The following is a 10,466-nucleotide window of genomic DNA, read 5'->3' as shown; positions in this document are numbered from 1 at the left end:
TTTTTTCCAACATCTTTTACCTCTCTTATCTTTCTCTATTGATTAATTTCTCAACCCATGCCTATTTATTCCTCTCTCGACACTTGTTTGGATCATCACCACTAATTTTGTCCCTGATAATGGGTGGAGTGTCCCTTGGACACAGTGGATGTTTCAAAACCATTACACAATTTACTTCCAAAAATGATGACAATTACCATTGTCATTTATCTTTATTGTTTCATAGTCTCTTTCTATAATTAATATCCATCATCATGAAGCATTGTCACAATTATCTATTCCATTGATTTTTTAATGTTTTTGTAATTCAAATCATTGCAATGGTATATCAAATAAAGGTTAAGTTGATTCAAATCACTATTATATTAATTAAACTCATTTTATAGATACTTTATTGATGCAAATCATTGTCACATTTATTCATATCATTGTTACATTGATTAAACTCATTTTATAGATGGTCATTGTTGATGCAAATAATTCTTACACTTATTCAAATCATCATTTTTGTAACGACTTTAAACATTTTCATGTTAATATAACTAAATCAAAACCTATTACATTAATTGAAAAATTTGTTGCACTTGTTCAACTTAAAACAAGGTTTAATAGTTGCAATTTTTCACATAAACCCAATCCATGAATCATTCTTGTTTCCTAGTTATAAAACCTTGTAGGTTTCAAACACTTAAATAACATCATTCCTAGTAAAAACACCAAAGAATTCAAGAGAATTCTAGGACTTTAGCATTACCCAAGTCTTTATAGAATAAATATAGTATTTAACAATTTTATAACCTGAAACTTTTGGTTACTCAACAACAACATCAACCCTAAGCACCACAAGATTTCAAGGACATTTAATGGTTGAAGCATAAATTTGGTGGGGTTCTCGATGATGACAAGCTCAATTTTTGTATGCACAATATTGAAGCTTTTTCCAAGACTTTATGGAACCAGGCCAAGGCTAACATTCTGGTAATTGAAGTTCATTTGGAGGGTTTCACTTGTGGGTAGGCACACCCTACATTTGATGAATAACAACCCACCCTCAATTTGCCTGCTTACACAATCCGGTTATATCCCAAGACCTGCTTTACAACAATTTAACGATCACCTTAAGAGTGAAAACATATTTTGACCAACAATTTCTTAAATACGATTCTCACGTATACTCGAATCTCCTACCATTGTCAGGAGTCGAGTTCAATTGCTGCACATCCTCAATACCAATGAATAGAGTTTCCGACGTATATAATTTTGAACTCTGTAAATCATCGGCTACATGATACCTCCTAGTTTTGATTCATGGGGTCTCTGGAGGCACTGCATGGTTTTGAATATGGATCATACGATCTCCGACATCATCAAGTTTATGCTTGATTTTCTCCATGTTGATCTCTGCCACCTCCGCCGGAAGACTTTCTCCTTTGCAAAATAGAACACCTGCTGTATCTTCTAGTCTTTTGATACTACCATCTCTGTTTCCATCTACTTTTTTCTCTTGTGTGAGCAGACCATTTTCAGTACGCAGATTCAACAGCTCATTCTGCAAGATTGCCATTTTCTCCTTGAGTTCTCCATCTCCTTTGATCGCTCTATCAGATTCTGCCTTGATACCTTCGATCTCTTCCTTGAAGCGGAGCAGGAGTTGCTCAAGAAAAACAATTTCCTCTTTGAGACTTATCTCCCTATCCTGCTTCATTAACTGTTGTTCTGTGAGTGATTCCGTCTCTTGTTGGACGCACTCACATTTTTTTAGCAGAAAATGCAATTGCTGCTTACCCCAGGTGATTTCATTCACAAGTGAAGCCCTTTCCGCCTCCAGAACATGCGTAAACTTTTCCTGCTTCAGTATGGAAGCTTTGAGGTTTCCTATCTCCCTCTTCAATTCACTGTTCTGTTTTTGCAACTCTTTTGATTTCCTCTGAAGGGCACGGTATCCTTCTGATGTCCTGAGCACTTGTTCTGCCAATAGTTTGTTGCGGTTATGAAGGGAAGCAATTGTTACTTGGGTATCTCGGTCTTTGGTCTTGTTCTTCCTGGCATAAGCTTCTAACTTGTTTGACAATATCATGTTTTGCTCTTTTAGGTCATTCAATTCCTCTTGCATTTCACTCAGTATTCTGGCTTTCAGTACCAATTCTGCTGCCATGATTTCTTTCTCCCTTCCCAAGGTAGAGAACATAATGTGAAAGTTCTTAAGGTCAGTGAACTTTGCTGAAAGCTCCTTTTGTAGCTTCTGATTTTCTTGTTGTGCACCTACAAGCTCTGCTTGCAAAGTATTGACATCACCTTGCTCTGCCATACTTATGTTTTGTTCACTTGTTAATCTGGCGTTTTCACAGTTGGATTTTGCAAGTGATTGTAGGAGATCCATAATTTGTTTCTGTTGGATCTCAACACGCTCAGTTTTAGCTTGCAGTTCCTGTTGCAAAATCGTAATTTGCTCTTGCATTGAATCAGACTGCCCTGACTTTTCATTTATAAGATCCTCAATTTCCATTAATAAATTAGAGGTGCCATCTCTACAACTCTTCATCCCCTGCTGCTCACAGGTTGCTTCAGCTCTAAGGCTGCTCTTGCCTTCCTCCAATGATAGTTCTTGCACATTGATACATTCTTTCTCAATATTTTTCTTATTCTGTCTACTTACCACAGAATTCAGCTCCTGCTGCTCTGATGATATACATGTCATTTTATGGGCTTCCAGTGTGGAAGCACCATCCCATCCATTATTTTCTATGTCAGATGTTAACCTTTTCGCCCCATCATTATTCCGAACAGGCCTTTGCACTTCCGTTTTGAGAGCCTTGCTCTCTTCCTCTAAGCTGACTAACTTTTTCCGCAAATCTTCAATTGCGATCTGAAACTTCTGCCCTTTTGTGATCTCATCCTGTAATTCTGCTTCAATCTTGATGATTTTTTTCTGGAAAACATCAGTACTTTCTGAAGATTCATTTTGTGTTAGTTTTGAATCAGTTTCCTCTTCTAAGTCAGTGTCTCCCACGGTCTGGAAACTGGCAGTAGGCTCGGGTGAATTCATTTTCCCACTCAATTCGCTAATTGTCACGCTTTGAGAGATCTCATCATCTTCTTTCAGCCTGGGAGTTTCCATATTCAACTGTCTGAATTTTTGCTCCAGAACCCCATACTCATCTTTCTTATTCTCAGATCCAATCATTGGCCTTTCTTCCCTCTTTTTTAAGTTCTGGAGATCAGGCTGCAATTTCAGTAGGTTCTCTATCAGGGTATCCGAATTTGCAGTGCCATAAATATCATTTGAACTACTGTGACAAATATCCATGGAGCTTGATTCAAGCCCGTCATCCGACCCAGCTGCTCGGCATTTCTTTTTGCCCTGTTGACCATCCATACCTTGATAAGAAACGAGCACTGTACACTTAGGCCAAGTACTTTTAGCACATAAAGGCACAGCCCCACATCTAGAAATTAAGTTCATGTTATATTTAGACCAAACAGAGCCATGCCTGAATTTATTTGATCTTTATCCAAAATACTTCATAGATACTAATCTGCCAATTAGGAATACACAAATAGCAGCACTGCCTGAGATAAGACCAGAATGTGTACCTTGAAAATTCTCCTGAAGAAAATTGGAATCGCTAGGACTAATATGATTTTCCCAGGAAAAGCTGCAAGTAGCCTTCTTCATTGGATGGGTATTAGAGTCAACCAATATGCTGCTTTGGCAAGTATTTGAACGGCTGGAAACCCAAACAATCCGCAAGCTCCTGGGAAACAATCCTGTATTTAGATGAACAGAAAACATTGGATCGAGAAGGAATCAACAAATTAGAGATAAAATACTAGAAAAACATATGTACTAAAACATTTGAAATAGGAATGGACTACATAGCCATTATCAAGTAAGTTTGGCCATTTACCTAAAACTATAGGAAAATTATTACTGTTTGGTCATACATAACAATAAATTTGTAGAGGGTATAATCTGCAAGACTGTGTAAGAAGAAACAGCAATCAACTCGGCAGAAAGATTTCGATCGATAACGAATCCATTGGGTAATTCCCTTGAACTTTCAAAAAGTAACAGATAGGTGGGCGCTACAGGAAAAAGGCATTGTCCAACTACTATTATTCATTTTGGAGTTTCTTCTTGGCAAAATAATTTTTGGCGAAAACTTTGATCTCAAAATTTTTTTAAAACTGAAGTTTGTGATTCCAACAAATTCATAATAAATTATAAAAAAATCAACAAAAATGCACTGAGAATCCTAATATATAACAATTCGACTTCGGCCGGCAAAAGTCATAGTAACAACCAGCACCATAATTGCAGTGGCATTGGCCAATAAACTAGCCTCTAAAAAAAGGTGCTCTGTACATCTATAGCAGGAAGAGCGATATTTACTTTAAAAAAAAATGAATAGCAGGAAGAGCGGTATTTACTTAAAAAAAAAAAAAAAAAAAATGTTTCAATACCTTAAATCATAACGTTGGCTGTATCAGTTAATTCTTTTGCTGTGTTCCTTCTTTAACAATACTGAGACCAGTGATAGATCCCTTATTAAATGCGCACAGCATGGATTTCCTTACAGAACACTTGTAACGAAAATGGCTGAGGCACTACCTATCTTTTTTCTTAAACCTCCTTGTGATCCGTGCTATAATTGCCAACACGTCCACCCGCTGTTTTCAACGTTGGATATACCTTCAAAGCCTACCACAAACCCCATCGCTTCTTTTCCGCCATGAAAGCCTGCTTTCCGTGGGGTATTGAATGGTATGGACAGCTCTCCTTAGACTTTTCCCACATATTGGGTTGAAATTTTCAATCATATTGACTTAGGTGGAGCCACCGCCCAACGCGCGCAAGCCACTCAGCTATTTACAAGAGTAGGGCAAGCTTGCTATAATTTTTTAGAGGGGCCACCACCACCTTCTCTTTCCCTTAAATTTATTATCACAAACTTATTTTCACATATAATATAATAGATTAGTACAACTACATTAAAAATATTATTATGGTTGATATAGTATAAAATTTTATAATGTTAGATCTAAGATTTTTGTGTTCCATAAAGTAGATACAAGTCTTTAGGATTAATCACATTATTATGATTTGGTCAATTTTTCGAACCAACTAATGTAGTCTACCCTCAAGACAAGGTATAGCATAAGACTTCATTAATATAACAAAAAACACACATTTACTTGAATAAATATGTATAAAAAGATTATGGGTCAACTTTAACTTAAGAAAAAAAGGAATTACACATTTTATTGTAAAATAGACCATTTTGCTAAATAACATTTGTTTATATATTAATTTCCCCATCTAATTAGAATATGAACTTATTAGAATTTGAATAATCTCAAAGCCCTAAGAAATTGATGGGCAGGGAGCCATGGGACACCAACCTAATTTAACTTGAGAAAAAAAAAATTAAACATATTATTGTAAAATGGATCATTTTTCTAAATAAAATTTGCTTATATATTAATTTTCCATCTAATTAAAATATGAACATATTAGAATTGGAATAATCTCAAATCCCTAAAAAATTGGTAGGTAGAGAGCTACATGGCACAAATATAATTTTTTTAATTTATTAAAAGTCAATGCAAGTAACAAACTCTGTAACACACTACAACCATTGATAAACATAAAGGCTAAGCATATGTTGAGCATATTTGTTATGAAACCAGCTCAAGAAAAGATAGAAAAGATAGATCAACGCCTTAGAATTCAGCCTCTTCGAGGGGGCAACTTCCTTTACATTACATAAATGAACAATTCTTGGTTGATACAAATGAAGAGACCTCCTTTCTATATATAGGAGTCTAAGGGGTCATAATATAATCAGAGCCGACATAACAATAATAATGTAAAGGCACAATAATAACAATAGTGGGCTTCTATGGGGCACAATAGTATCAATATGGGCACTACATGGGTACATCAATATAATAAGTGGGTTGTACTAATAACAATAAGGGGTTACACTAGTAGTATAGGGGCCTAACATGCCCCTCTCCTTCAAAAAGCGTTGTCCTCAACGCTTGAGTAGTTCTGATGCTTCTGTATAAAATTCTTGTCCTCCCATGTGGAATCTTCAGCTGGTAAGTTCTTCCACCTGATGAGATACTCTGAAATTGATCGATTTCGTCACTGTCGGGTTCTTGTTTCTATGACTGCTCCAGGTTCCAATATGATTTTTCCTTCCTCTTCAATTTCTGGCAATATTATTTGAATTGAGATCTTTTGCAACTTTTGAATAAGTGGCCATACTTCTTTGTCCTTCTTCCATTCATCCCTTGCTTCATTTATCCAATCTGGTTGGATAATAGAAATAGCACAAAACAATGCTTCCACATCCTCATCCTTGAAGAGTCTTCCCATTCGGTAAGGTCACCATTTTTTAAGTGCATGTAGTATTGCCAACATTTCCTTCTCATAAATAGCTTGCTTGGGATGAAGCAGTAAAAATACCTAATCACCTACATCAAAACATTTTTCACTACAATGTTGATCTACCTGTTGTTTCGTTTGATTTTTCACCGAAATGGCATTATCCTTTAAAATTTGGAGAACTTGTTGTTGATGCTCGATGTGATCTTTCACTGCTTGAACCTTTTTCTTCTTGATATGTCCTTCTATCTCTAGAGTTTGAGGAGTGATAATTTCTTCCAATCCTTTACAAGATATGGTCGGATTCATTTCTTGATGCTCGATGTGATCTTTCACTTCTTGAACATTTTTCTTCTTGGTATGTCCTTCTATCTTGATAGTTTGAGGAGTGGTAATTTCGACCAATGAATTACAAGATATGGTTGGATTTATTTCTTCTTTCTTGATGTGATCTTTCACTTCTTGCACCTTTTTCTTCTTGATATGCCCTTCTATCTTGAGAGTTTGAGGAGTGGTAATTCTTGCCAATGCTTTACAAGATGTCATCTGATTCATTTCTTCCTTCTTTACAGTGGGGTCCTGGCATATATCTTCTTCTTTTGATGTTTCTTGATCCTTTTCTTCCTCCTCTTCATATTCTTCTCAGCACACTTATGACCTTTAGTGCATTTGCTATCACAATTGTAACAAAGCCCTTTTTCTCTTTTTTCTTCCAATTGTTGTGGTGTAACCCTTGTAGGTTGTGGAAGGCTAGGAGAAACAACACTTCCATCTTTATAGTTGTTAGGGGTATGCTTCCTGGTTTCCATAATTTTTCTTTCCACTATGTCACAAAGCCCTTTTACTCTTTCCAATTGTTGTGGTGTTGCTCTTAAGAAGGTGTTGTTCTTTGAATCCTCATAATGTGCTATCATTTCCTCCGTGAAAATTGACCACGTAATAAGTTGTTTACGAGAACAAAGCCCTTCGTACCATAAAAATTGATCCGATTCTAAATATGAAGATGCAATACATACCTTTTGTAACAGTGGTACACCATGTAGAGCAAAATATTGCTCCATCTGAAGTATCCAATTTACCGGATCCTTGCCATCAAACTTCCTCATCTTGTTTTTTTCTTGATTTTAGGAGCTCGATCTTGAAACGACTGTAACTCTATACATTCAGATCTTTAAGTTCTGAAATTGCGACTTGTAGTAGCCCTCTGTGTCCTCTTTCCAATGCCACCAGTCTGATCCAAATTGGATTCTCCAAGAAATAGTTATGCACAATCTCCCAAGATGACATGATTATAGACCTTTCCAGAAGAGCGAACTTGTATGAAGTGCCACGTGTCACTGTTTCGACCTTTGGCTCTAAAAAATATATACAAGAAACTAAAATCCGTCCTCTTTCTATAACTTCTTACGAAATTTCAATCCAATGCTCAGAAAGAAAGTTATGACGATTTTCCCCAGGTCACCTGTTTGGAATGTAATTCAGGAGTCTGCAAAAAGACCAACTTCCTCAGATCATATCTCCGCAAATATAGCGCGAAAAGCTCTGAAATTTGGACACGAGATTCAGCGTGATTTCTTCTCAAATGGGTTTTTTTTTTTAGCTTTTGAAACGTTGCAGAAAAAAAGTTATAGCGAAAATTCCACGATGACCTGTTTTGAGAAGCGAAACCCTAGAATCCAAAGCTCTGATACCAAATGTTATGAAACCAGCTCAAGAAAAGATAGAAAAGATAGATCAACGCCTTAGAATTCAGCCTCTTCGAGGGGGCAACCTCCTTTACATTACATAAATGAACAATTCTTGGTTGATACAAATGAAAATACCTCCTTTCTATATATAGGAGTCTAAGGGGTCATAACATAATCAGAGTCGACATAACAATAATAATGTAAGGGCACAATAATAACAATAATGGGCTTCTATGGGGCACAATAGTAACAATATGGGCACTACATGGGTACATCAATATAATAAGTGGGTTGTACTAATAGCAATAAGCGGTTACACTAGTAGTATAGGGGCATAACAATATTCCCTTGAGAATCAATATAAACAGTCAATTAAAAAATAAATATAAAAATCAACAAATCCTCATCCACTTTAAATTGTGTCTAAAAACACATCATAAAACATCCAAAATAAAAAATATTCAACAAATCCTCATCCACCTTAAATTGCGTCTAAAAACACATCACAAAACATCAGTGTTCCACGGGGACGCGTCCCCCAGGGTCGGGTGCGTGCACCCCTCGCACTCCACTCACCTAGGACGGGGGGACGTCTGGGGAAACGTTTCCCCATGTCCCCCTTTTGGGGAGACACGGGGAGACGCAGGGGGGGACATTTCCCCAGTGTGGGGGACGCCTGGCGTCCCCCATCAAAATGGGCTATGCGGCCCCCCTTAAATTTGCTTGTAAACAATGATTTATGACAGGGGAAACCTAGTATTTGACCATATTTCCATACTAATGCTATGCAATTCATGGTAATGTTAAATTCTTAAAGTAAAAGTGACATTCTCCTTTATCTTTCATTTTCATCATTTTACTTAAAATTTTAACCTTACCATGAAATGACTCAGGATGTTTGTGATAAAAATGGCAATGTTTGTATTAAAATAAAACCCATTGGTCAGCTCTACGAAAGAGAGTCTGAACCAGGAGAGTCTGGCTCTGCAAAACGCTCTACATTGTTCATCAACATTACACATTAAACAGAATACATGGTTTTAGGGAAGTTAGAACAACATCCTAACAAATAGAAACTAATTCCTATCCTGAGGTTACGTGAACCAACTCCACCTATTCTAGGATATTCTCCATTATCTTCAACACTCCCCCTTAATGGAGAATGGGTTCACATATATGCCTAACATCTCCCTAAACATTTGAAATTTTACTTTTCCCAGGGGCTTAGTGAAAATGTCCGCAACATTATCACATGTATTACAATATTCCAAATGAATTTCTTTAGATTATACTTTCTCCCTAACAAAATGGAATTGAGTATCAATATGTTTAGTGTTTTTGTGAAACACCGAATTGTTGGCTAGGTTGATTGAACTTTGATTGTCGCATCTGATTGTCCGTTCTTCCCCAACATCCTGGAGAAGTCTCAGCAACCAAACCACCTTGTACGTTGTTTCACACATGGCTTGATACTCTACTTCTGCTGAGGACAAGGAGGTTGTGTTTTGCTTCTTGCTGCTCCAAGTGATCACCCCGGATCCAAGACTGAATGCATAACCTGTTATAGATCTGCAATCATCTACATTTCCTGCCCAATCTGCATCTACAAATCCTGCCAATCTACATCAGAAGAGTCAGTGTAAATAATTCCATAATCTACAGTACCTTGTAGATACCTCAAGACATTTGTCGCTGCATTCCAATGGCTTTCGAGTGGCTTAGACATAAATTGGCTTAACACATTGACTGCATAAGCCAAATCAGGTTTAGTGGTGGTTAGGTAGATCAGACTCCCAACCAGCTATTTGTAAAGTGTTGCATCCGCCGCTTTTGAGCCATCCTCACACTGCAATTTGATATTCTGCTGCAATGGTACCGGTGCAGACTTACACTGATCCATTCTAAACTTTTCTAACATGCCTTTGACATACTTTGCTTGAGACAGAAATGTTTGACCTGAATCTCTCCAGATCTCGAGACCTAAACAATATCTGAGTTCACCGAGATGCTTCATCTCAAACATCTGTGACATCTGCTGCTTGATTTCATCAATTAGATATATAACATCACTTGTAATTATCAAATCATCTACATATAATGAAATCAGCACTACGCACCCTTGTTCATCTTTCATGGTGTAAAGATTAGGGTCATTCTTACTTCTATTATAGCCATCTTGTAGAAAAAATGAATCAATTTTCTCATACCATGACCTGGGAGCTTGTTTTAGTCCATAGAGTGCTTTCTTCAACCTACAAACTAAATGTTCTTTTCCCTTCTAGACAAACCCTTCCGGTTGCTCTAAATAAACCTTTTCTTTTAGTTCTCCATTTAGAAATGCAGACTTTACATTTGGTTTGTGCATCATCCAATGTTTCTTGGTA

The 10,466-nt window shown here is 36.8% G+C and overlaps 1 protein-coding gene across 3 annotated transcripts; it reads right to left on the bottom strand.

The window, feature by feature from the left end:
- Nucleotides 1-779: 779 nt before the first annotated feature.
- On the bottom strand, nt 780-4,812 carry LOC149253534 (uncharacterized). 3 transcript variants are annotated; one of them, XM_089459949.1, is made up of 3 exons: nt 4,465-4,812; nt 3,595-3,768; nt 780-3,378 (listed from the first exon to the last, which is right to left on the bottom strand). In XM_089459949.1, exons 2-3 carry the CDS (start codon nt 3,674-3,676, stop codon nt 1,307-1,309), a joined length of 2,154 nt encoding a protein of 717 aa, XP_089316075.1. In that variant the 5' UTR covers nt 3,677-3,768; nt 4,465-4,812; the 3' UTR covers nt 780-1,306. The 3 variants fall into 3 exon arrangements, with proteins under 3 accessions (XP_089316075.1, XP_089316076.1, XP_089316077.1); XM_089459950.1 differs by having other exon boundaries at nt 3,595-3,755; XM_089459951.1 differs by lacking the exon at nt 4,465-4,812 and having other exon boundaries at nt 781-3,361; nt 3,595-3,747.
- Nucleotides 4,813-10,466: the final 5,654 nt, after the last annotated feature.

This window comes from Pinus tabuliformis, chromosome 7, assembly GCF_031772625.1.
Source record: "Pinus tabuliformis cultivar Carrire ecotype Pingquan chromosome 7, CPIR1, whole genome shotgun sequence".
Classification (NCBI taxonomy): domain Eukaryota; kingdom Viridiplantae; phylum Streptophyta; class Pinopsida; order Pinales; family Pinaceae; genus Pinus; species Pinus tabuliformis.
The sequence above is the reverse complement of the archived record's forward strand: the minus strand, read 5'-3'. Positions and strand labels throughout refer to the sequence as shown.

Excerpts from the sequence above, each read along its gene's own strand:
- LOC149253534 (XM_089459949.1), bottom strand. The coding sequence starts at position 3,676 with ATGAAGAAGGCTACTTGCAGCTTTTCCTGGGAAAATCATATTAGTCCT. Across the intron at positions 3,379-3,594 it reads TCTTCAGGAGAATTTTCAAG|GTATGGATGGTCAACAGGGC; the intron begins GTACACATTCTG and ends TTTCTTATCAAG.